Below are 25,614 nucleotides of genomic sequence, written 5' to 3'. Positions count from 1 at the left end.
CTATCAGTGGAAAAAAAGTACTTCCTGCAACAAATTCACATTTTTAATTCAAAAAATATACTTATTAGGTGAAAAAAAAATGTTTACTTACAAATTCAAAACTCAACTTACCTTATTTTAAACAAGATTGAAATTCTACTTTTACAATCAACCTCGGTTCAAAGCAATCATTGATTGAAATCCTACTTTTTAAGAAATTATATTTTAATCATTGAATTAAATATTGTATTCACCCATGAACCGAGCTTCAATGGGTTTGGGCTTTAATTCTTTCCAAGTTAACTAGTCAAGAGCTTTATACTCAGGTCAAGCTGTGGCCCATTTGCAGATGTCGACCCAATCCCCGACCCTTCTTTTACAAGCTCGAAGAAAGGTAAAGAGCAAGAGCATTAGGATTCAACTTCAAAACTGCATTGAAAAATTGAAAATATGGTACATCCTCAAATTACAAATGCAAGTTCAGCACATACGTATTTGAACAGCTTAAGATCAACTTCTTCCGAGAAAATCATTTTGAGCCAAGTGCAAAGGACAACTTCGGTCTTAATTTGTTCTTTCCTAATAATTTCATCTGATTTAAACGCTCTTCCTCCTCCTGCTGCTTCTTCCTCTTCATGGCCTCTTCCTTTTGTCTTTGAAGCTCCTCTAATTCCCGATAACGTTCCTCCTCTCTTCGCTGCTGTTCCAGTGCTTCCCTTCTCTGAGCTTCTTCCACCCTCTTTCGGTTCTCTTCAAGCATCTTTTCCAGCTCTTCTTTCTCTTTTCGAGCTTGCTCCTGTAATCCAAAATTAGTCAAGGTTGATTACAAAATGGGAATAAACAAACAGAATGCTGGCTAAATCATCAAGACATGGCCACAAGCCAATATGTGCGTGTGTGTGTGTGTGTGAGCTGTGGGAAGCCATTGGATTAAGGCCCACAGTTTCTGCTAATAACCAAGATGCTATGGTTTTCATCGATAACAGAAGGTTTCCTGACCAGAAAACTTCAACAAAGGGCATTAGGGACAGAAATGACAAGTTGAAGACCAGGTTATTCTTTTATACAAATGATTCATCCCATCTGTCACAGTTTTCGCCTTTCAGACAATTCAATGTGTCAACAATTCCATTTTGCATACAAAATAATAACTGAATCCAACAACAAGAGACAAGCATTTCACAGGACTGTTGTCTTTGATATTTACCTCTTTTCGCCTAGCCTCAAGAAGAGCAGCTTCCTTTTCTTTTTCAAGTTGAGCTTCAACTTCATCATTAAGTCTTCTCCTTCCCTCCTCTAATCGCCTCTGAATTTCCTGCTTGAGTTCCTCAGAGTTCAAGCTCTCTTCCACCTTTTTCTGAATTGCCTCTTCCACTCTCTTTGTGGTCTCTTCTTCTATCAATTTCAATTCAGCTTCCTGTTGACGCCTGGGAAAAGAAAAGAAAATGTCAAGCAGGAAAATGACACCAATGCATTTGGGGAAAAATGCTGCAACCTTTCATTATAGAGGTCTTTCCATCCAGACAACACTACATAAAAAGCAGCTGACAAGCCATGTTCCTTTTTCCCATTTTTTTTTTCTTTCTATCACCATCTTTCTGGATTCACTATGTAACTATAATAAATGGGCAAACTAACCTTCATGACGACAAAGGCACTAAAATATGCTATGCTTTTAAGGCATACCTCTAATCGAACCTGATCCAAACAAAAGAGTTTCAAAACTGGTGAACAGTAGATAAACGTGCATCCAATCAGATCATCAAATATAACATGTTGAATTATAGCAGTAACTTCCTTCAGAAAATCCTGTGGAGAAGAATGTCAAGTACCTTGCTGCAATTTTATTAATCACCATAATACTTCAAACCTTGCACCAAAATACATTTTCGACAAAAAAGTTTACATCTTTTTATAGACATCATCAAAATTTTATAAGTGGTGAATAAAGGCACCAAGGCAATGAAAGGAATAACAAGGGTAACAACTAAATAATAATGCTTATTGTTCTACGATAATAATTCACTGGAAGTAAATAAATTTCGTAAGGTCTTCAATTATCAATTATCAATTGTTTCCAAAAAAGGTCTTCAATTATCAATTAAGCTCTTAATCCCAGCCACTAATTGATTCATTATACATTCATACCATCAGAATCCTTTCAATTAAAAATGTATGTTAATGCTTATTGCTGATATTTAAGTAAAACTGTATGAAATTGATAACAGTTATGACTGAAATGGGTGGCCCAAACACATGAAAACCCAATTTCCATGTGAACATAAGAACAGCACATGAACATAAATAGTCAAGGACAAACAGAAAATAAGATTTTACACCTGCAGGTTCAACTAATTGATTTGAAAGTAACTGACATAATAAGACCATAAGTTCTAAGTATTACAAGACATTTTCCATAAAAAATGGGCTAGGCATATCACTTTAAATACCCATTCTAGGCAAATTTTAATGCAATTATTTTCCAGTAAGACATTAAAATAAAATCAGGACTTAAACCTAACATGACTAGGCATGACTCCCCTGCCTTGCCACCAAAGCTACAGCTCAGTTTCAATTCAATTCCATAACTCAATAATACTGGTTCAACTCAAAACATTAAATGGCAACCACTGTAGATAACAAAAGCAACAAAGTTAAGAAGCATGACAGTGCAGACATTTTTCCTTTTGTGTTCTCCAAGACCACAATGGTAAGCACATTAATAATCTCTCTCTGGTCTCTTTCTTAGTACTTTTCTATGTAGATGCATGATTGCATGTCCTGCATAACAAGCTTATCAACTACGCTTGGTAAAATGCCATAAAACTAAGTAGCAATGGAGGTAAGGAAAAGGCAAAAGTGGTTGGTGTACATGCAACAAATGCTCTTCGCCCATCAAGACTAACATTGAAGGCCTGAAGATGAGTTTTGATTACTGCAAGACCTAACAACCCACTTGAGACCCTCACTTTCTATCTTCCCAATTTCCCATACGAGTTGTATTACATCATCCCAGTAAACAAAATATCAAATTTTATCACAAAAACTATCCAGTAGTATATCACCTTCCAGAAAATCAAATGTGTGTAGCAAAACTTAAGTAGACTGGAAACACTTCAAGAAGATCCCAAAGAACTGTAAAAGAAAAATTAAAATAGCCTGCAAAAAGATGAGAATATCTTATATACCTTTTCTTCTCTTCCTCTTGTTTTTTCAATTTCTCACTAGCATTTTTGCGCTCTATCAACCCAAGACTTGGGCTAGATGATTTATGAGTAGGAGACAATGAAGAACTCCTACTTCTTTGCCTCTTAAAATGCTTTGGAGTTGGAGAACGACTTTTATGACGTCTTGCGGTTGGAGAACGACTTTTGCGGCGTCGTGGACTAATAGAACGACTCTTCCTTCTGTACAATAACACAAATTATTGAGTAACAGCAATAGACTTTGGGCATCACTAGCTACACAAACTAAGTATGAAGACAGCTCACCATCCAGCAGAATAAATAAAAAAGCATATATATTTACCTCAAACATTGTTAAGATATGCATTGAGCTCCATCATTTATGACACGAAGAAGATAATGTCAGAATCGAGCAACGAAAGGAACCCATCGGCACCCATCACCTGCTCACTTCCCATCTCAAGTGATGGGAAGAAACTGTCTTTAATGTTCTAACAAAGAGCATGCATCCTATCTCACTCTCTATATTTTGCTCCAAATGTATTTGAATTTAGCATATTTCCATTTTTCCAAGCAAAAGGAAAGTTCCTCACATGTCAGGTGCCCACTGAGATGTTGATAATTTAGAAGAAGTCGAGCAATACAACCATCAAACTTTATTGAAATAATTCAGCAACACTTCATACTCAGAATGGTGGCCATTAAACATAAATCTATAACCATGAAGATGCTCAACAAAGTCATGGCATTGATGCCATTCTAAACAGAAAAATCACACATACCCAAATGTAGACAACCAAAAGGTTCAACTGCAATAAAAGTGAAACTGAAAGCACTGATCAAGAAAATGCCAACGCCACATCCTCAACTGCACCAGCACCTTCAACTAATCTAATTGCCACTCCTTGCCAGATTCTTGGCGAGGATCCGATTTTAAAAACGGAATCATAATTGTAAAGACCAAGCAAACTACATAATCTTTCCAGTAAAGTTGAAGAAGCACCAAAAATATATACAAATAAGTATAGGCTGCGTACAGATAAACTTGAAGAAATTGTATTCCCAATCCGCAAGACAAATTCCAGAGTTCCCAATCTTTCTTACAATATTCCTTACAAGTTCTTGCATGTGAACAAAATGAACCTAAATAGCATGAATATAAACGGGATCACCTGCTATACGAATAAGATGAATATGGCGACCGGCTTCTGTCCCTTCTGCTCCTCCTTCCATACCTATGCCCTACAGGAGATGGCGAATGTTTACGCCTATAGAAGGGCGAGCGAGACCGGGATCTTGACAAGTCTCGAGGCATCTGCTATCAGTTAATCACCTCAACTATAAGATAATCCGTTCGTGCAAATCAAACTAAATACATCAAACGTTTCTGCTGCAAAATAGAAATATTTATTTCCTAAGTCAATACATCAAATTATTTGAATGAATAAAAAAAAAAATCAAACTTGGATTAATCCCCAATGAAATTGACCTGAAAATCCAATATCGCTCAATCAGAAAATTATTAGCTTAGTAGATGAGATTTTTTTCTTTTTCGAGATTCCTTTTTTGTTCACTTAAATTTCCCGGATTTTCGAGCTAAACAAACAAAAGGAAGCGAAAGCAGCTAATTTTAGTCCAATAAAATTAACCCTAGAGCAGGCGCACATGCTAGAGAGAATATAAAATATCTGAAGAAGGCGCGCTTCGCGTGAAATTGAAACTCAACAGGAAAAAAAAAACCCCCAAAATCAACAACCTAATCAGACCAAAACCCTAGATTGGAGAAATTACACAAAATTCGCGCATGGAGAATCCAAAATAGACAGCCAATTCGTCGATTGATACTATTACTTATTAGATCAAATTAAAGGAACAAAAAGCTCGTACCAGAAATTTGGTTGAATTTGATGAAATCAACAATTCCTTTTACACCTTGGCTTCCTTGTTTCTAACTTCAGATGAGAAAAAGGTTCTGCCTTTAAATAGCCTTTTAGATGACGAGGAAACAACTGACTATATTTTTCTTTTTATTTTTTTTTTATAAAATAAATTGGAAATTAGGACTCGTCCAGATGTTGACGTGGAAAGATCTTAGTGGAGGAATGGGAACGTGGAAATGGACCTGAAAGATATTGACAATGAAAACTTTAGTAAAAAAATATTTTAATCAATTAAAATTAATTAATTATTATTTATAAATATCTATTTAGTTTAAAATAACAATTTATTTGCTTTTTTGAAATAATTTAAGAATTTTTAATTATTATACTATTAATTTATGAGTTAATCAAACAAACACAAGATAGTTGTAAGTAATATAATTCAATTCTTAAGGTTGTATTTAAAGTATTATATGCATATTAAACAACTCTTATTTTTTTATTTAATTATCTAAAAAAATAGAAAATTTTCAGTCTTGGGAGTGTGGGTTCAAGTGTGTTTAAGTGATGAATTATTTTTTCTGAAAAAAAAAATTACCTCTTATTTGATTTCTCAAATTTTGTTTACTAATTTCATTAAAAATTCTCAATTTTCTATATCAAATGTGTATAAAACATAAACAATAGAGAGAATTTTGAAATTATATGAAGAATTTGAGACTGATGAGCAAGGTTTATGATGGAGGGATGAGATTTGGGAAGGACCAAGTTGAACGAATATATCAATGAAATTAGTCCTTGGAAGTTTTAATCTTATCAATTATGCCCTTACAAGCAAAATTAAAGCACCCAAAAGAATTGAGATAGTCAAAGTGTTCCTCAACTTATTTGCTTTCCTTAAATTTATTTAGGTAAATTTCACTTATATCTTTTATAATTTTTTTTTTTCACATGATCTTATGATTTTTGGTTTCAATTAACACCCCATGAATATCTTTTTTTTTTTCAGATTCGTACCTTATAGATAATTTTATTTTCACAAGAGATTATAATGTTAATTTTAGCCAATAAAATTATTTAAAAAAACTTTAAATGTGAACGAATAGATTAACTTAGCCTCTTACGGAAATTATTTACAAGATATTAATAGAGAAAAAAAAAGATAATCACATTATACCAATAGGAAAAATTAAAATTACAAGATGTCATATCGGGAAAGTTGAAAGCACATTTATTCGATTTTATTTAATTGGAGATGATTGTTACTTCAATGAGCTCAAATTTTATCAGACATGGGATGGACATGATCACATGACAGACTTTGCTACTAGTATTAAGTTTGTTGAGGGATGGACGGTTCCTGTTTCTGCCTTTTTGTGGGGAATCCATAGCTTTATCAATCAGATTACTTCATCTTTACTTTATTTACTTTCTGGTAAGAGTAGGATGATTCTGGTTTGTTGCCTTTGCTTGTAAATGCAGCTGAAAATTTGATTTTATCTGCAACATATGCTCTATTACTAGGGGTAAAATATCAGCTCATGCTCAACTCTTGCAGAGGGAGAGTCTTACACTGACCATGGCAGAAAAGGCATATCAGTGGAAAACTATGCAAATAAGCATCCATGACCTCAGAAACTAACTAACACAGCTCCTTTGACAGGATCATTCCCTGGAAAAATGTGACTATTGAAGAAACTGTACATGGTATTAAGCAAAGGGGTACTCAGAAATCAGATTGAATGCCATGGAAATTGAAGAATTTGGGTAGGAATATCAGGGCAAGATAATCTAATAATATACAGGAACAAATTAATTTACAGTTGCCAACCCTTTGGCGGCTGAAGTCATTGAAAGAATCTGTGATGTGTAGGCTAGTTCATGGTGTCATTCAAGTCAAAAAAACACAGAAAGATGAACGGAAAATTACCTGCTTGATCTTAGCAAATCTCTTATTCCTGGAACATGGTTTGCCAATGTTTTTGAAACCCAGTTCATGGGGATTTTAATTACTTTACCTTTCTACTTTTAAAAGTAATGCAAGCTACAACAAACATTAACAATGAAAGAAAACCCAAAAGGGCCCTTTCAATTATAAATACAAAAGAAATTTTGCTTTTCATGAAGGATGAACCTTGTTAGAGGAAAGCCCCTTCCACGCTGATTTCATGGAAGCAGTTGCAGAATTCACTGCTGCCTCAATATACTTTTTGGAGGCAATAGTTGCATTTTTTTCCATCAAGTTTCCCATTTTTCTACTTCTCTCAGCGGTCTCTTCCAGGCCGTTCAGTTCAGCCTTTGACCTGCGTTCCATTTCCTCCTCAAAGCGCCTAAACTCATCCATTGCACTTTCCATGACAGAGTCAAGATAATCCTCAGCTTCCTGCATGGTTGTTTCAGCTTCTTTCACTTCTTTTTCTTGCTCAAGTTCCATAGCCGCCCATGCCTTGTAAGATTCGATCTCAAAGAGCTTCATCAGGTCTTCGATGGTCGATGGATCAAAGTTCTTGTCTTGTAAAGCTTGATCTGAAAGGAAGGTGAATTGGGAGAGGAGGGCTTCCATGTTTTTGATGTTGGGTGTGAACGCAATGACAGATCTAGCTAGGCAATAATGTTAGTAGCAGTACATGGAAAAAGAAGGTAGTGGGTGGATAATCATTTAAAGAATGGCCACTCTGGTCCTATATGTCAACTATGTACCAGTGATAAAAAGAATAAATGTAGGTTCTTGTAATAAAAAATACACTCATAGTTTTATAAGTGTAAACCTTATACATTTTATTAAGTTAATTTTTTTAAAAAATAATAATTTGTGATAAAATGATATTAGAATTAATCGTTGTAATACGTACAATTGATAAAGATAATTCAACCCGTACATTAAATAAATTAAAAAAAAACTATAAATTTATAAACATAAATACTGCACAACTCATTAAATTAACATTTAAAAAAAAATCCATCGGAAAGTGAAGAAAGACTTTAAAAATATATATAATGAACAGAAAGTATATTATTCCCTAATCATCCCATTCTTATAGTAATCCAATCCTTGATTATTCTAGATTTTCCTAGCTTTAGATGGCTAAAGAGGGAGCCATTGGGCCGTTGGGAATACACTTTTTCATTTAATGAGCCTTTAATCCCAAAGGAGGACAAAACCATTACCATTTTGTGTGATACTGTGATTGTGAAGAAGGTGGTGGAGGGAGATGTGGATGGCTGGCCTTATCTCAATCAATAGGATTGGGAATCTGTAACGTAATGAAAAGTGGGGTCATGGCCAGTTGACATTGTTCAAGCATCAAACACTGCTGTCTTCTTTTGAATCCTTTGGATGGAAAGAGCAAGGTTTGTTCAATGCTAGCCTACCAATAATGCAATGGGTTTTGGAAATAGAAGGCTTGACAGCTCACGAGAGCACATAGGAATTTCTTATATCAAACAAAAAAGATGGTAGATGGGGACCTTCCTTCAATGACCGTTGAACATACAATCCATTGCCCTTTAGAAAAGTACATTATGTTGGTTCTTACCAAGTTACTCCTCTGTAATTCAATTTAATAAAATATTAACGACAGTAAAAATAAATATCACATAACATTTTTTTTGCACGTGAGAGATAACATACCATATGTCATGTGGATAAAAATTTAACATTTAAATCGAAAATAAAATTACTTTTAACACCAAATTCAAATCGGGTTCACTGAAAACTCGATGACTAGGCCGGAAACTGATGCGGTCTAGTTTTCTGCTAAAGCCACCCAAAAGGTTTAATACTCCGACGAAGCCCAGGCTCAAAATGAAGCCAGCCTGTTACATGGGCGCTTGAGGGTTGGGCTTGGACCGGTGGTCTTGTCTATGCCTTTAGACTGGTAGAATTAGTTAGTGTAATAATATTTATTGATTTAGAATTCCAACAAAATGAACAAACCCAAAACATTAAAACAAAAATTTACAAAAAATGATAAAATGGTTAGTATGTTACAGAGGTAATAGTTGAATAATAATTTATTTAAGACATTTAAAAATTTTTAATTTTTTATAGCTTCAGATTCATTAAAAAATAATTTCATTTTCAAACCTAAAATTTTTTACTCGGGTTTTTTTATTATTAATAGTAAAAATTACTATTACAAGTTGTTTTTAACATAAATGAATAAAAATAATTTCACCATTATTAAAGTATTAATTTATAAATTTTATTATAAGATATATTTTTTCCATTTTTTCTAAAATATTTTAAAACGAATTCTATTTTTTAAAACACTTAATGCTCTTATTGTTTTTATTTTATACATTTATTTTTTATATTAAAAAATATTGAATAAATAAATTTTTAATATAAAATACATCAAAATTAAAATTTTAATCTTAATTCTTCTAAAATTTAGAGTAAGATAAATATATTTTATTTTTTAAAAAAGATAATGGTAGTATATAATAATTTATTACAAACATGATGGTTTTCATGAAAAAAATGTACTCCACTTTAATAATTTTGGCATTTAATGTTGGCTAATGGTCAAAGCATTTTTTTATTGTTATTTATTTTTAAATAAAATAAAAAAGGAAGCAATAAAGAAAGCAAAGGAAGAAACTGAAGGCGGAGCTGGCCGTTGCGTCTTTGGTTTGGTGCTCGACAGTCGAAGACAGATCCAAATCCGAAGTAATTCTCTCGTCAAAGTCCCGTCTTTCAACGTTTTCCGATCTCAGCCCCCACGAAACCTCGAAGTTCTAGAACAAAGGAAGGAAGGAAGAAGCAAAGAAATTCGTTGAGAGAGAGAGAGATGAAGGGGGATGCTAACGTGCGCGGGGCGGTGATATTTCCATCTTTGTTAATCGTGGTATTGCTGCTGTTGGCTTTTTTGAGTAATGCGCCGGTGGGTGACGCTATATGGTTGAATCTTCCCACTTCCGGCACCAAGTGCGTCTCCGAGGAAATCCAGAGCAACGTCGTCGTTTTGGCTGACTATGTTGTGGTTTCTGAGGATCACGGTCACATCCCTACCATTTCCGTCAAGGTTATTCTTCTTCCGAAATTTCCCCTTTCGATCTGCTAGGCCAAGATTAGTAGAAATTTTGGATGAATAAGTAATGAATACGGCTAAAAGTAAAATTTGGAGAAGTGAGGAAAAATCAATAAAAATTTTAAATTTTTGCTGTTATTTTTGTTCATATAAATGGAATAATGGTGAAAGGTCTGACTTTCATGTTCATAGTTCTGGAATGAAATGGGCTTGTTGGTTGTTGTGCTTAAAATAGCTTATTTTTTATGTAGATGTAGCATTATTTCGTTTTAGGGGAAGTAAATTGACCATTTTAGCTATAAGCTGAACTATTAGCAAATTATGGAAAGATAGAGATTTGAATTCATGGGATCCAATGGAATTTATTTGGAACCGTTGAGTTGATCTCTCTGAGTTCATCATTTGAAAATAATCCTGTAGGATATTGGAAGAATGAAATTTAAGGATGAATGTAGAATCATCTTCTTTATCTCCACATTTACCCTGTAGATATTCAACCATGTTTTGGAAGCAGAGGTTCAGTTACTGTCCATTAGTTTTTCTTTTCAATATATTTTCAAGTCTATGGAAAGGAAATTGCAAAACCCAGTGACTCATCCCACGGAAAGTTTTACATCCTCAGGCATAATTTACTTGCAGCAAATTTCTAACATGCAGTGTGTACGGTATAGGTGACATCTCCTTATGGGAACAATCTTCATCACAAGGAGAATGTGACGCATGGTCAATTTGCATTCACAACTCAGGAGGCTGGTAATTACCTGGCATGTTTCTGGTCGGATGGCCATGCTCATGGAGGTGGAGATGTTAGTGTCAACATTGACTGGAAAACCGGGATTGCAGCTAAAGATTGGGAATCAGTTGCCAGAAAAGAAAAAATTGAGGTGAGCAGTTTTGAAGTTCCTTGTTTCGCCTTAAATCTTGTCTGGATTTAGAAAGGAAACCATGGGTGTTCCTGCTCCCACTGCAGACTGATTGTTGGTTCTAAATGGTTTTTTGAGATGATCATGCTTAATGAATTTTTATTTGTCCTAGTATCAAATTCGCAGCAGAAGTTTTTGATTGCCGAACTTCAATTTTTCCTATGCCAGAAATTATACAAATCAACTTTTGCTCAAAACTCAAAAGGAATTCATATAGTATTTGTTGATTTCACAGAACTATGTGGAATTTTTGACGGTGAGGTTGAGGAATTGATTTTATGCAACAAAGCTTAGAATTTTATTTTGCTAAGTTGAAATTTTTTAATGACCTTGGGATTTTTTGATAACTTTTGTTGGTATGACAACTTCTACTTAACAAATTGGTTCGAGCTTCCTGATGAGTTTACCATATTTATGTTGCTGTCAAACTTTCTCTCATATTTCCATGTCTATATGCTCCTTTTTGTACGCATTTGTGTGTTTCATCGTTCTTATTTGCATATAGGGTGTTGAGCTCGAGCTGAGGAAACTTGAAGGAGCAGTGGAGGCCATTCATGAGAACTTGCTCTATCTGAAAAGCAGGTAATTCTTACGGTTTCTGTTCTGGTGCATTCAAAGTTTGAGCCTTTCTTTAAAGTAGCTAACATCCTCCATATTTCTCATCCTTATTGGATAACAGAGAAGCAGAAATGAGGACTGTCAGCGAGACCACAAATTCCAGAGTTGCGTGGTTTAGTATTATGTCTTTGGGTATCTGCATCGCTGCTTCGGGTCTGCAAGTATGGTACTTGAAGAGATTCTTCCAAAAGAAGAAGCTTATCTAAACGGTGATTAGTAGATGAGGAAATTCAAAAAAACTTGTTTTCTTTTCTCGTTATTTTTCTTTTTCATGTATGTTGCAGAAGGAAAATTTTGATACCATTAAAACTTTAAAAGAGTATTAACATTTACTATGATGAAGAGAAATGTTTCCCTTTTCCATCATTAACTGACAGGTCCAATGCATACACCGCATGTTACACCCACCCTTATTTTTCTTGAATTGTTTTCCATCCGATTTGCATACCAATGGCAACAGTTTCTAGGTACGTACGTACATATGCACATATGTTTGTCTGTATGTATGTATGTGTATATAAATCAGCACGTTCTTTGATGTAAAAGTGGAGCAAAAAGCTTAGGTGTTCTGGTTGGATTTTCGTTGCTTCTCTCCAATGAATGAATGCGACAAAGTACTTATTGTTATTTTTCTATTCTCAATCGTGCTCGTTGCTTGTGGATCTTGTCCTGTGCCTATCATTTATTAATATTATTATTTAATAATTAAATGTGTGGTATTAGCTGTAATTAAGATATAATCTCTGTAAGACTTGATCATTAAAAAATAAATAAAAAAGGTTTGATCATTAAAAACATCAATCTGCAGGTCCCCAATGAAACATAGAGAGAATCAGATACCTGAAAACCATCATTAAGCAATGATCTGTGCTTAAAATTAGCAGTCAAAACTGTTCAATGCAGAGCTTAAAAAAAAAAAAAGAAAAGAGAGAGTGCCCCCTTGTCAGCTTTATTCAATTCGAACTATTTTGCGGTTCATAAACCTAAGCCTGCATATCTCATCGAAGAAGTCATCTGTGCTACTATGGCTGCTCTTCATTTGAAGAATCCTTATTACCATTGTCTTCAGATTTTTCCCATACTTCAGAAGGGACTCCAGGGTGCTCATTTTCTGTTCAGCATTTAATGGTGATCTTACTTGGACCACCACTTCCTCTAGGCATGGAATTACAAAGCCTGGTTCCACCTGCAAACACAAATTTTTCTTTCTTGAGTAAAACATGAAATCTTGAAGGTTAATTTAGGCCAGAGAATCAACAATAATACCACTGTGATCATCGACTTACGTTTTTCAGGCTGTTTTTCTGGCAAAGTGCAGCAAACATGGCTCCATGGATATCAAACTTTTGCAGCTTGGGATGGCTATTAAAAAATTCAACAAAGTCAACCTCAGGAAAGGGTAAAAGGGTCTCCAAATCTCCAGTGAATTCAACCTTCATGTAGAGATGCTTCACCTCACTAGACCATTCTAGCATTTTGCTTATTGCATCCCAACACCATTGGACCCCCCTCATGGACAAGAATTCAAGGGCTGAAAGCTTCCCAAAGTCTACCATGTATACTCTTCCTGAAAGCATCACAAAGCAAAATAATAATTAAAATTTCAGTTCAAATTTTAGTTCTCTTTCTTTATTGCAAAAAGAAATCCTGCATAAAAACAAGACAGAATACTAGAATTATAAGTGGAATAGGTACCAGCATTGTTTGCAATTGAAAGATTCCTCAAGCATGTTGTCTCACGAACTCTAATCCAACTACAACCTTGCACCTCGAGGTGTTCAATTTTCGGACAAGTGAGGGAAAGGGAACAGTTCCCCAAGCCATAAAAGTCCAGCTTACAGTGCTCTAAATATGGCAACTCAATTGAAACTGATCTAACCCCTTCACAACCAAGCAGAACTAAGTTAGTCAAATTAGGGCATGCCCTAAGTGCAGCAGAAAATGCAGGATCCTCCAATCTTGCTCCAACAATTTCGAGGCTTCGAAGGTTTTTGAAAACATCCCACTTGGGTGGATTAACCATCAGCACACCCCAGAGCTTCAAAGACTCCAAATTCTTAGCTGCACTAATGCAGTCCAATTTGGAAGGGCTATCAAGACATGCCTGATATTCAGTAATATTATCCATTCTCAGCTCAAGATGCTTGAGTGATGAATGCACCAGCAATAGCCACAAGGCCAGGCCTGCACTGGTGAAAGGACTGTAAACAACAAGCTCCTCTAAACATACAATCGTCGAAAGCATTTTCCAGACAATGGTGTCTGGGTTATCACTGCCAGAGTGGCTATCAAAGGAGTTGCGAGGAAAATAGAGACTTCTAAGGTAGGGCAATGACTCCTTCCATCTCTTGGATACGCAATTACAAGCTGCAACATCCCGAGCATTGTTCAAGTGTGACAAAATGTACTGAACAATGGCATCAGGAAGAGAGTCCATTCTCTGAGAACAAATTATCAAACAGGTAACTGTCAATAATTGATTATGGTAGAAGCTAACATAATAAACATATAACTAATCAAAGTATAATCCATCAACTAATTGTTAAGAGGGCAACACGCTTGAATTCCGAAATTGATGATTTCAATCCTAATTTTTTTCCCTTTGTTTCGTTGACATACTTAATTCTGAAATTAAACACTGTTTATTTGGTGGCTTGCTAAGACCATAGAAAGAACATAACCATTAACATTCACCTCCAAAAAGCATCATAACAGTAATGGAACATTATTCAGTGCGGTTCTGGGAAGATCAAAACTCTAAATAGTGTAATGCTAAAATTCTAATGCTTATTTTTCTCGCCTGGGCTACATCAGTTTTTCTGATAGCTAGGTTAAAATTAATGATATATATCTAAGATTTAATATAATTATTTAAAACTTTAGTTGTGAACTCAAATGATACAGAAAGAAGATTACCATTGAATACAAATCCACTCAAAAGCATAGAATCCGAAGAACCCAGGTGAGATATGATCTTTTCAAGGTAAACCCAAATGAAATTCAAGCAAACGAGATAACATTTGACAAATTTAGACCCAAAAAAAAAAATCAAATTCACAATCAAATTCGCAACATTTCAGACATGAAAATACAATCAAAGAAAGTGAATGAACAGAACAAAAAAAAATGAAGAATAAAGCTTACTCTTATAATTTGAAAGAGAAACAGAAAATGAACTCAAATGAAACTTTTATTGTGAGTTAACCCAGAAACATAAACCAAAAAAAAAAAAATTACGATTGCATACAAATCCGCTCAAAAGCAAAGAATTCGAAAAACCCAGATGAGATATGATCATTTCAAGATAAACCCAAACTGAAATTCAAGCAAAACGAGATAACATTTCACAAATTTAGACCAAAAAAAAAGAATTCCAAATTCACAATCAAACTTGAAACATTTCAGACATGAGAATACAATCAAAGAAAGCGAATAAAGAGAGCTTACAGTTATGATTTTGGAAGAGGAAAGATAAATAAAGAAACAGATCTGAGCTTCTTTATGTTTCAGTGAAAATATCTGGCCTTGAATGAGAGACAAGGAGAGAGAAGTAATAATGAGAAAGAAATATATTTACAAACATAAAAGGAAAGTACAGAGAGTGAGTGGCGCGCGTCGAAGGAGGGGTTAAGGGGGTTTTCAAATTTTAAAAACTTTTCAGAGAGAGGGACCGACTGACTTTCATTTTTTTCATATTTATTATTTATTTCATTTATTTATTTATTAAATTTAAGTGCTCAGTTTTTCAAAGTTTTGAATTCTTTTGACCGTTTATCAACATCCACAAAGAGCCAAATTAACCGAATGCTTTGATCCAAATTTTAAAAATAAAATATGGTTCATAAAGAATTATTAAGAAAGTTCAAAGTTTTGATTAATTAAGGTTAAATTTTATAACTAGTCAAATATATACTCTATTATAATAGTAAACACAAACTGAATTGAATGACTTAATCAATCAAATAAAATTTAAATAATACCATAAAATTCATTTAGTCCATTTGATTTTTGATTCAAAAATTGTAATCCTATCAATTTATTCAACCAATTTTTAAGTAGACAAATTTTCAAACTGTATCGACTTAAAAATTGAATTATTTATTTTATGATCTATGTATGTTTAATTAGTTTTTTCTTTATTTATGTTAGTTTATATTAATTTATTTATAAATATAATTAATAATTTTCAATGTTATAACTTATAAAAAATAAAAATGACAAAATTTTCATTTTTATAATTCATAACTGAATCTACTAAAGACTATTGATTTAATCTTATCTTAAAATTCAGTTGATTTTTTAAAAATTTTGATCCATTAGGTTCTTAATTATAGTAAATTGAACCAATCGAACTGACCTTTTACTTACTCCTGATATAATCTGTTTTGTACCGTTGATGGAGTTATGGTGTATAGTATAGCCACGTATATTGTCTCTTCTTTGTGTGATTGCTTATGTGAATCTGTGTTTCAATTTTATTCTAGCTTTAATTATTTCTGCGTACAAGTAGACAAGTTAGTCATTTTGGGATTATTCAACTTCAATGATTGATACTAAAAGCCTAAAAATGGAAAAGGGGAGCTTTAATATATTTTGAGAAAAGGCACTTGCAACATTTATTATAGCCTTTTTTTTATTATTAATATTTGATTTCAAATATTGACTTGTGTTTTCGTAATATAATTATTAATTAAAATAATTATTGTTGAAATGTTTGCATAATTAAACATAGCGATTCCCTTAGATGTCGTTATGTCACACATTTTTTCATTTAATTTAGAAACATAATGCTTGATAAAATTTTTTAATTATTTAAAAAAAATCTTTATTCTTTCATCGCGTTTAAAAAAATTTGTATAATATTATTTTAATTTAAATAAATTTTTATAATTATTAATTAATTAATAATTATTAATCAAAATGTAATTTATCATTTTATATATACATGACATCAATATAAAATATGAAAAGTATCATATAATCATGTTATCATACTATTTTATTATTATTTTAATATATTGATATATTATATTAATATCACATGATATATAATAATATATAATATTTTAATTAAATTAATTATTAATTATAAAATTTTATTTTATTTAAAATAAAAATATAATAATTTACTTAATTTGAAATAAAAAACAAAAATATTAATGCAATAAATCATATTTTCAGATTTCACTTGTCAAATTATTGTAAAATGTAATTAAAATGGTTTGAATTAATGTCTAAATTCGAAACTAATCAAAATCAACTTATCTCAATCGATTTGATCTGATTTGGACTATTAATAATATAAAAAACGTATCTATGAAACTTTGCTTAATATTTCACTAATAAAGTTTAAATGTCTTTTAACTTAACCTTATATAAATATATATTATTAATAATCGATTCGGTTATAAATCTTAAATATAAGAAATCTATAGAAAGAATCGAATAAATCACATCTCTTAATTGATTAATACCGATAAAAAAATTCAAACTGAATTAATGGAATTCGATTCGATCTATTTTGCTTCCCAATCGATACTGTCTTTTTCCATCAATTCTCCGTCGATCCTCACCACTTTGTCAAACCAATCCAAAAAAACAAATATGGAGATGAGTTTTGACAGCATGGCCACGCATTTCCGTTTCTAGAAACAATTTTGACGCTTTTACAGTGTATCAGAACATAACCATTTTAATCTCAAGCTTTCGGGAAATGGTGACTGTGTCTGTCATCATCGTCTATGGAGAAAATGGTATGTAAACCGCGTTGCATTGATCGGGCGATGCGCGACCATCTGCAATCTTCACGCGCGAACGCCATTTCAGGAAGGAAATAGCTTCACAGCTACAGCCTGGTTCCAGGTCACAGGTGGAGTTCTACTCCTCCTTTGCATTGACTAACAAATTATAAATCGTTGGAACTCGCAACCTAAACGTCCTCTGTTTTTTCTGTTCTCCCATCTTTGCACACTAATATATATATATATATATATATATATATATGTGTGAAATCGAATATTTAAATATTTTATATATTTATATATATAATATTTTTTATTTTATTAAATTAATAATAAAAATAAAAATTCTAAGAAATAAAGTCGACGATATTAAATAAATTTAATATTTTTTATTTTGTTATGTTTTATTTAACATAATAATTATAAAAATTAATACTTTAAAAAACCCTTCATAAGAAAATTTAAATAAAATTATATTTTTTATATTTTATTTTTATCAAATAAATTTCGTATCAGTCATAATTTATTTATTTTTGGGATCTGATTTATTGAATTTATTTGGTAAAAAGTAAAAATGAAGATAATAATTGGAATAAAAAAGATAATAACAAAAATAGAAAAAGAAATTCGATTGCGTAGGTGACCAGCCATGGACAAAGTTTACTGCTGTGAAAGAAGCGCCTGTCACACACTGACGTCCTTTCGGAGGAGCTGTGACTGGTTAAAGGTCTTATTCACTACATTTTTATCGCACAATGTCATCATCATCATCACCGTTCATTTCATCTCAAAAGTCAAATACTCGGATTTCAACAACATCAACGGTCATGGTAAAGAGATCAAGAATAAAATTGAGATCCGTATTAACTGATTTGCAAACGAATCCCCTTCTGCTTACTACCTGTTTCCACAACAAAACTTTCACTGGGAAAAAGTTTTCTGAGGTAATTCTTTTTACGCTCTGCTTTTCTCCTCCTCTCTTTTGTTTGCTACGCTGTAAAATCCCTTTTAAGTCTTTGTGGGTAGTGATATTCATGACTTGCTTGACTTGACTGTGCGTGAGAGCGTTCAAGCTTTCGTTGTTCCATTTTTGCTTTTGAATGTTTCTCTGTTCTTATCGTGTAAGGTTTCTTTTCTGTCTGTGTTGCAATCGTCATTTTCATCTCTTTCGTATGTCGCGACTCTTAACTTTGTTTTAGAATTTCTTGGTTTCTTTTCTTTTCCTTTTTTGGGCACTGTCACTTGCTTTGCATGATGAATTTTTCATGAGGGTTTTGCTTGTACTTCGTGTAAAGAAGGGCTTGTTCTGCCGTCTGCGTAGTACAATGGAATTCGTGCTCTTTCTTTGTGTGTGTGTGTGTGTGTGTAAGGTCTCTCGAGTTTCTTTATAGTTTTTGAACATTTTTTTGATTTGTTACGATACCAGGATTTATCATGGCTGCGGTGCGTCCAAAACCAGGAAATGGCGGTTTTTCATCAACGCGTAAGGAAGCAAAACAAGATGGCAAAAATCCCCGAGCAGTTGTTTGTGCTGACAATGAGGAGCCCTTTACTGCAGAATGGTATGCCAGTCGTCGAAAGATCGAGGAAACTCTGAGGTTTTACAGGGAGTTACTAGTCGACAGAAAGTTATTTGACGAGCTGTCACAAGAACCTGAAAAGAGCCCAGATGGAAAGAAATATTCGGGCATAGGTGTTCATATGAGAGCAGCCAGGGTTCTTGAGAGTTCGGGGGGATGGGTTAACACCAGCAAGCAAATAGGACATGTTTCAGGGATTAAAGTTGGTGATGATTTTCGTTGGAGGGGTGAGTTGAGTATTGTTGGGCTTCACCATGAGTTTCAGAAGGGGATAGATTTTATGAAGCTGATTAATGGTAAAACCCTGGCTACAAGCATTGTTGATTCTGGTCGATATGAGAATGGCGTGGGGATTACTTCTGACGTGTTGATTTACTGTGGCCAAGGTGAAAATCCTAACCTTGACCGAGTCAGGAAACCAAAGGACCAAAAGCTTGTAGGTGGAAACCTGGCATTGAAGAACAGTATGCATAGTAAAACGCCTGTCAGGGTGATTCGTAGGTTAACCGACATTGACACTTCCAAGGAATCAACTACTGTGGCTGCTGCTAAAGGGAATGACATTGGCTACAAGTTTGTTTATGATGGACTGTATCGTGTGACTGGATTTTGGAAAGAAAGAGGGAAATTTGGTAGATATGTTTACAAGTTCTCATTGAAAAGAATTGAGGGGCAGCCAGAACTTGACTTGGGGAAATGGAACAAAGTGGGGAATGGTTCTGCTGGCAGTGTCTTTAAAGGGAAGGAAAATGACATTTATTGATGCAGGTCATAGTTTTGGTCAAGCTCGCAATGGACAATGGACACGCGTCATCAAAATTGAAGAGGTGAAGCAAGCCCAAATTCTCATCCAGGAGAATTTTGTTTTTGTACATGCTAGTTGCCTTCTTTTCTTTGGACTGTTTTGGTCTGTAAATAATAGTAATTAGCTTTGAAAATGTTTTACTCAAATGCTGATGGACTGGAAACTAGTTTTGTTTCATACTAAAATGGTAGTTGCTTCTTTTCCCTACTTCTGTTTTGATCTGTAAGCAATTCTAATGCTGTATAGAGGGCCTTGAAGCCTGAACTTTATGTTTGTGTACCCTTCTTTTCCTGGGTAATGAAGACAAAAACGATGGTAAACCTCTTCACACCCACCGGCATCAGAACTTAAAAACGCTACAATTTGTTTAGAGGAACACAGGGCAAAGCTTATACCATGAAGGATGCTGTGCAGGAGCTACCTGTGGTCATGAAATCCCTTTTGACACCCGAAACACATACCGTGAACCTTGTTTGCCGCTTTGAGCTTATGCCTGGTAAGTTTCTAATGATGGGATTGATCATTAATGTGTTTTATCTGCCCATAGATAGCCATCTTTAATCTTTAATCTTTGAGTAATTGTGTTCAAGTAAAGAACGAAGGGAGTTGAGAATATGGTGTTTTGTTGCTTGGCCTAGCCTGTATATCAAGCGTTTCAGCTTGGAGTGGCTTCGGGCCAGATGATAAATGGATGCTTCAGTGGAATAGAAATCATCTTGGTGCATCGGTTAGTGCTCTCTTCTATATACGCCCTTTTGATGATTTGCGTCAGCTGTTTTGCTTCGTACTATCAATCAAAAACCTTTAAGTTTATATCATAAATTCTAAATTATAAATCTTAAACAATTGAAAGAAACACTAATTGATGCATTAAATGAGTAGAGAATTTTTGTAATGAGTGGGAGATGACTAATTTTCGATATGAGGACTAACCAAATTTGCAATCCAGAGTTTCTCTTGGCACTCATCTGGTTTTACTTGTATGTTTAGATCCAAGTGAACAACCCTTGAATAGCTTACAAAGAAACTATTTGATGAACTGTATCATGTTCTATTAGGATAGAATGTTATTTCTCTTATTTTATTTACTTTTATTTGCATATTTTTAATCCACTTAATTGCATGAATGGTGCTACATGGAATTTGTTTTTCTTAAGTTAGGTGTTGATATCAATACTTGGGAAATTACATAAGGCAATCAAAAGGTCAAAGTACCCCATAGGTCTATCATCTATGTATTATAGGTTTTCGTCAATTTAGTTTTCTATCTTAAAACTAGTCAATTTAGTTCTTTTATCTCAAAATTAGTCAATTTAATCCCTTTATTATGAGATTTAGTATAATCGAACCTTTCTCCCTAACGTCGTCTAATTTCACTAGTATCGTTATTTTAATTTTTTGTTTAGCATTAGGTTTGTATAAAAAAAAAAGTAATTTTACACATTATATGTACATGGAAGTAAGCTATTATATGTACATAGACATATATATACACTCCATTAAGAAATATTCTCTTGTAATATTTAAAGGAGGTTTTCAATCATTTGAGAATTTAGATGTTATCCATTTATATGATCTTCATGTCATTGAAAGATTCATTGTGACATAAAAATAAAATCAAGAAACAACCATTATGATGATTTCAAGTTTGTAGGTTAGTCATGTCATTCTCCCTTTTCATGCAAATTTACATAAGGGTATTCTTATTGTTATTATGTTCCAAAGTTGTTCTACTAGTTTAAAAGTTTTTTTTTTCTCTCTTCTTAAAATTGAGCTTGTGTTAAGTAGCAAGTGACAAGCTAAAGACCAAATTGTTGGGGGATTCTTACGTTGGAAATCCTTCTTGTCAAGACAATTATCGCGAATTTAAAGGAAAATAATGCTATAGAAAAGGGGTTTTGAAATAAGAAAACAACCACAATCAAGTATTTGAATAATAGAGCATTCAAACATTTAGCTCATTTGTTGGTGCATTGTTTATTTGTCTAAAAAACAAGATTTGAATTTCTCCTCTTTCAATTATAAAAAAAAAATATTTGAGTAATAGAATTTTGAAGTGTATATAAAAATAAGAGTATAGTACTAATAAGTTTTTATTTTTTGATAAATAATGTAGAGTACTATTAATGAAAATTGTTTTTTAGTTGTAACTCAAATAAAATTGACCTCATCAAAACAAGGGAAAATAAAATCAAGGAAAAAAACAAAAAAACCTAAAAGCGACTTTGAAAACTTTTTAATTTTTTTTTCCATTTTTGTTTTGATTTATACAAATAAAAAATCTGCAATTATGCAACTGTTATATTCCAAGAAGATATAGTTAAAATGTAAGGAAGTGAAGGATTTATATCTGTAGTGCCAAACATACTTTCACAGAAAAATTTTGACTTCATTCAAGGCCATGAACTAAGTGCGATAGCAAAGCTTTAAGGAATAATTACATTAATGGTGGATTTTTGAACATAAATGATAAAGAAAAATGAATCTTTACATATATGTTCAACCTCTTCACTAATTTTTTAGATGATCTTAGATCTGTAAACGAAGAAAATAATAAAAGTACTTAATTTACTACTTGTATGATATATATTTGTTTAATTTAGTTCTTGTATTATTAAATTTTATTCAATTTAAGCTTATACTTTATAATTTTATTCGATTTAATTCTTATGACGTTATCATTTTTTTTTATCTACTAATGTTAACATCACGTGATCACCACATCAGCATTTTAAGCACACGTCATCACCATGCATGTCAACAAAGCTTGATACATCAGCACCACATCAGCAATAATAACAATAAAATTGGATAACATTTGAGGGACTCAATTATAAAAAATTTTAAAATAAAGAACTAAATTGATTAATTTTTAAATAAAAAAAAAACTAAATTGACAAAAACTTTATAGTACAAAGCCTTATGGGGCACCTTGACCCAATCAAAGTGTACTCACTCAAATTACCTTGAGGAAGCCTAAACGTTGGTTCTATTTTTCTATTTACATTAATTATCATAATTTACATTTGTTAGATTATAGAGATAATATAAATATGAACAAAGGTAATGGATATATTTAAAAATATTAAAAAAAAGGTTATAAACTCAATTATTCGGTATACAAATCTTACAAATACGATGACATAATCGAAAGTGTCTTTTTATAATTTATTCAGAATCATAATTTTTGGAATGTAATGTATTTGTAACCGCAAAATATGTTTATTTATTTATATAAATACAAATGAGTGATATCATTGTGTAATAATAAATTTTCTTTTACTCATTTGTTTTACAAGAGAATGCATTGGGACTCGACTTGGCAGAATAATGGTGGCAGGAGTGGCGACCGTCATCTTTCAAATTTATTTTTTTTATTATTATATATATAATTATATATATATATATCTTTTAATCATCTTTTATACAAAAATTTAGATTCTTCATTTACAATTCAAACGGGAATCTTTACTAAAGTCCTACCTCTTCTCCTCCAGCTAAGCTATGTTTCCCCAACATATGCAATTCATAATTATTGTGAAAATACTTTTCCTATTCATATCCTTTATTATTCTTTTTCATCGAAGAATCTAATGATTCCATTTAATATGTTACAGCATTATGATATGATTTCGGTTTATATTTAATAAAATGTGAGTATATAGATATCATATATTATTAATAAATTAAATATTATCATCTTGTAAATGTGTAAAATAAAAATTCAAAAATTCAACAAAATAACGGTCTTTGATAATATATAAAATTTATTCATCTATAATACATTAAATAGAAAATATTTTCATTAATTGGAAACGCTTGGGAGGTTAGGTAGGCATGACATATATAACTTATTTGTTACAAATGTGGCATTAATTGAGTTTACCTTAATTTGGACGGATATGATTAAGCGGAAAAATCATCGTGGACGGTCAAGATTCATCCAGTGTTCTATTTAAAAAGCCATCTGCACAGCGACTTTGATTCAGGTTTGCACAGTTGTAGGACAGCCCTTATAGCAAAGAAAGAAAATAGCAGTGAACTCTGGACGGTCAGTGATCCATCAGAAAATAATGATAGGGGAATCAACACCGTCCACCGATGATTTTCTGGTAAATCACTGATTCGATTAGAATTCATTTCTACCTGCAAAATTAACAAGGAAAATCAAGACAAATATTGTGGTAAGTATTTTTTTTTTCCTTTACAAGCTTATCTTTGGTACCATAATCTAATGGAACCAATGAAGATCATTTTTTTTGGGGTATTATTTTGGACAACAGACCCAGAAACAAAAGTTTCTGGGTTCAAAGGCCCAATAGGATTTTTTTTTTGACAAAATGGGGTTCCAAAAATAAATAATTAATATTATTAAAGAGAAATATTAATCTGTTCAAATTGAAATAATTTATCAAATCAATTAAATTTTGTTAATTTGGATTAGTTTATTTGGCTTTGGTAATAATCAAGTTCTATTAGTTTTTTGGTATTTAAAATTTATAGTAGTAAATTTTATTTATATCCTCCCTAAATCTCCTTTCATTTCCTCAAAAGTTTAGTTTCCAAAATAGTTAAAATCCATTGATGGAAATAAGTTGGTTCTGGTTTTTTCTGGTTTTTTTATTATAATTCGATCAATTTTGATTATATTTTATAAAAATTTGATTGAAGTTTTAAAGTCAAAAAGATCGAATCAATTAAAGCTCACCCCTAAATGTGGTTGCCTTGTGGGTAGTGAAGCAAGGTCAAACGTAGGTCATCAAACCAGCCAGCCTTGACCCTTTTGAGAGAATAACTTGAGGGCTTCTCCATACTTTTGGTTGGATGCTCTTCAATTTTTAATGGCCAATAACCATGACTTTGAGGAATCAATCTGGATTTACCCATTTCTTTATTTAATTCTTTTCCTTTTGGAAAAGTGGGATGGGGTTAACATCATTAGTCAAACCAAATTGAAAGCTTTTCTCCCTTGTTGTTGAAACTTGAAAGAACCCTTGTAAATTTTTGTTGTGTAATGGCAATTTGCCATGGCTATGGATACAATTGAATCCAATTATCTTTGAAAACTTCTTGGTGAGTTAACTGTTCTTGTTTTTATATATATATAAAAAGACAAAGAAATTGTTGAGTATGTAATTATAGCCCCGTTTTGAATTGACATGTGCGTTAATGCATTGCAATTCTTGATTTGTGGCTACAATGCCTTGCTTTCCAAACCCCAAAGCACGTTAGTATTATAAGAATAGTCAAGAAAGAAAAAAAAAAAGGGCACATTTCTTCCATTCTAGTTGCAAGGAGCAATCTAAATATGATTAAAACAAATATGAAACCTTTATATTTTGATTTGTAATTTTACAAATTTTTTAATCTCATCATATTTAATGTCAATATGTAATTTTTTTATATATAACATTTTTGTATTTTTTTATACATAATATATAAAATGATTACTTAACAGTTAACATAAATATAAAATGTGTACGTGACATATGAAGTAATCACGTAACAGTTATTTTTTATATATATATATATATATATATATATGATGTGAATATATCAATTGTTATATTATCATGCCATGTAAATAATAAATATTATTTTTTTATTATATTTTAATTCTATTTTCATTATCCTCCATTTCCTAGCTGGCAGAAAGGATAAAACAGTAGGAAGGAAAAGAAGGAAAAACAGCTGGCAATCTGTGAACAAGTCCCCATCTCCACGATTCCAACTTGATTATTAGAAGAAAGAAAAAGAATAATAAGAAGAAAAAAAGGGGGGAAAGGAAAGGCTTGTACAATAAGCTTACACTAGTGTAGGTAACTGCTGTCTAATCAAAGTAGACATCACATCCTCAATATGTAGCATAA

The 25,614-nt window shown here is 32.5% G+C and overlaps 5 protein-coding genes across 9 annotated transcripts; 2 read left to right on the top strand and 3 right to left on the bottom strand.

Annotated features, from left to right (window-relative positions):
* Positions 1-389: 389 nt before the first annotated feature.
* LOC110417583 (arginine/glutamate-rich 1 protein) lies at positions 390-5,206 on the bottom strand. 3 transcript variants are annotated; one of them, XM_021430009.1, is made up of 5 exons: positions 5,052-5,206; positions 4,337-4,554; positions 3,168-3,386; positions 1,187-1,406; positions 390-775 (listed from the first exon to the last, which is right to left on the bottom strand). In XM_021430009.1, the coding sequence occupies exons 2-5, from the start codon at positions 4,477-4,479 to the stop codon at positions 509-511; spliced, it is 849 nt and encodes a 282-aa protein (XP_021285684.1). In that variant the 5' UTR covers positions 4,480-4,554; positions 5,052-5,206; the 3' UTR covers positions 390-508. The 3 variants fall into 3 exon arrangements, with proteins under 3 accessions (XP_021285684.1, XP_021285686.1, XP_021285685.1); XM_021430011.2 differs by having other exon boundaries at positions 4,337-4,479; positions 5,052-5,179; XM_021430010.2 differs by having other exon boundaries at positions 4,337-4,551; positions 5,052-5,165.
* Positions 5,207-6,959: 1,753 nt separating this feature from the next.
* On the bottom strand, positions 6,960-7,733 carry MEE9 (maternal effect embryo arrest 9). The gene has a single exon (XM_021431008.1). It carries the CDS (start codon positions 7,605-7,607, stop codon positions 7,164-7,166), a length of 444 nt encoding a protein of 147 aa, XP_021286683.1. The 5' UTR covers positions 7,608-7,733; the 3' UTR covers positions 6,960-7,163.
* Positions 7,734-9,613: 1,880 nt separating this feature from the next.
* Positions 9,614-11,988, top strand: LOC110418173 (transmembrane emp24 domain-containing protein p24delta3-like). Its single transcript, XM_021430821.2, has 4 exons — positions 9,614-10,071; positions 10,749-10,961; positions 11,506-11,582; positions 11,680-11,988. The coding sequence occupies exons 1-4, from the start codon at positions 9,838-9,840 to the stop codon at positions 11,822-11,824; spliced, it is 669 nt and encodes a 222-aa protein (XP_021286496.1). The 5' UTR covers positions 9,614-9,837; the 3' UTR covers positions 11,825-11,988.
* A 400-nt stretch (positions 11,989-12,388) lies between these two features.
* On the bottom strand, positions 12,389-15,216 carry LOC110417914 (F-box/RNI-like superfamily protein). Of its 2 annotated transcripts, none has more exons than XM_021430510.2 (4): positions 15,066-15,216; positions 13,314-14,058; positions 12,905-13,185; positions 12,389-12,804 (listed from the first exon to the last, which is right to left on the bottom strand). In XM_021430510.2, exons 2-4 carry the CDS (start codon positions 14,053-14,055, stop codon positions 12,568-12,570), a joined length of 1,260 nt encoding a protein of 419 aa, XP_021286185.1. In that variant the 5' UTR covers positions 14,056-14,058; positions 15,066-15,216; the 3' UTR covers positions 12,389-12,567. The 2 variants fall into 2 exon arrangements, with proteins under 2 accessions (XP_021286185.1, XP_021286184.1); XM_021430509.2 differs by lacking the exon at positions 15,066-15,216 and adding an exon at positions 14,535-15,059.
* Positions 15,217-18,272: 3,056 nt separating this feature from the next.
* LOC110418633 (histone-lysine N-methyltransferase, H3 lysine-9 specific SUVH5-like) lies at positions 18,273-19,803 on the top strand. Of its 2 annotated transcripts, none has more exons than XM_021431414.1 (2): positions 18,273-18,303; positions 18,786-19,803. In XM_021431414.1, the coding sequence occupies exon 2, from the start codon at positions 18,794-18,796 to the stop codon at positions 19,700-19,702; it is 909 nt and encodes a 302-aa protein (XP_021287089.1). In that variant the 5' UTR covers positions 18,273-18,303; positions 18,786-18,793; the 3' UTR covers positions 19,703-19,803. The 2 variants fall into 2 exon arrangements, with proteins under 2 accessions (XP_021287089.1, XP_021287088.1); XM_021431413.1 differs by lacking the exon at positions 18,273-18,303 and adding an exon at positions 18,356-18,480.
* Positions 19,804-25,614: the final 5,811 nt, after the last annotated feature.

This window comes from Theobroma umbraticum, unplaced genomic scaffold (assembly GCF_002168275.2).
Source record: "Theobroma umbraticum cultivar Fairchild unplaced genomic scaffold, ASM216827v3 scaffold_50.0, whole genome shotgun sequence".
In the NCBI taxonomy this organism is placed as follows: Eukaryota; Viridiplantae; Streptophyta; class Magnoliopsida; order Malvales; family Malvaceae; genus Theobroma; species Theobroma umbraticum.
This window is presented reverse-complemented; position numbering and strand designations above follow the sequence as displayed.

Coding starts and splice junctions, on each gene's coding strand:
- LOC110417914 (XM_021430509.2), bottom strand. Junction 13,186..13,313: donor TTCAATTGCAAACAATGCTG/GTACCTATTCCA, acceptor TGATGCTTTCAG/GAAGAGTATACATGGTAGAC. Junction 12,805..12,904: donor AGAAAAACAGCCTGAAAAAC/GTAAGTCGATGA, acceptor TTGTGTTTGCAG/GTGGAACCAGGCTTTGTAAT.
- LOC110418633 (XM_021431414.1), top strand. CDS start 18,794: ATGGCTGCGGTGCGTCCAAAACCAGGAAATGGCGGTTTTTCATCAACG.
- MEE9 (XM_021431008.1), bottom strand. CDS start 7,607: ATGGAAGCCCTCCTCTCCCAATTCACCTTCCTTTCAGATCAAGCTTTA.
- LOC110417583 (XM_021430009.1), bottom strand. CDS start 4,479: ATGCCTCGAGACTTGTCAAGATCCCGGTCTCGCTCGCCCTTCTATAGG. Junction 1,407..3,167: donor CAAGAGGAAGAGAAGAAAAG/GTATATAAGATA, acceptor TTCTTTTCCCAG/GCGTCAACAGGAAGCTGAAT. Junction 776..1,186: donor TTGAGGCTAGGCGAAAAGAG/GTAAATATCAAA, acceptor TTTGGATTACAG/GAGCAAGCTCGAAAAGAGAA.
- LOC110418173 (XM_021430821.2), top strand. CDS start 9,838: ATGAAGGGGGATGCTAACGTGCGCGGGGCGGTGATATTTCCATCTTTG. Junction 10,962..11,505: donor CCAGAAAAGAAAAAATTGAG/GTGAGCAGTTTT, acceptor ATTTGCATATAG/GGTGTTGAGCTCGAGCTGAG. Junction 11,583..11,679: donor TTGCTCTATCTGAAAAGCAG/GTAATTCTTACG, acceptor ATTGGATAACAG/AGAAGCAGAAATGAGGACTG.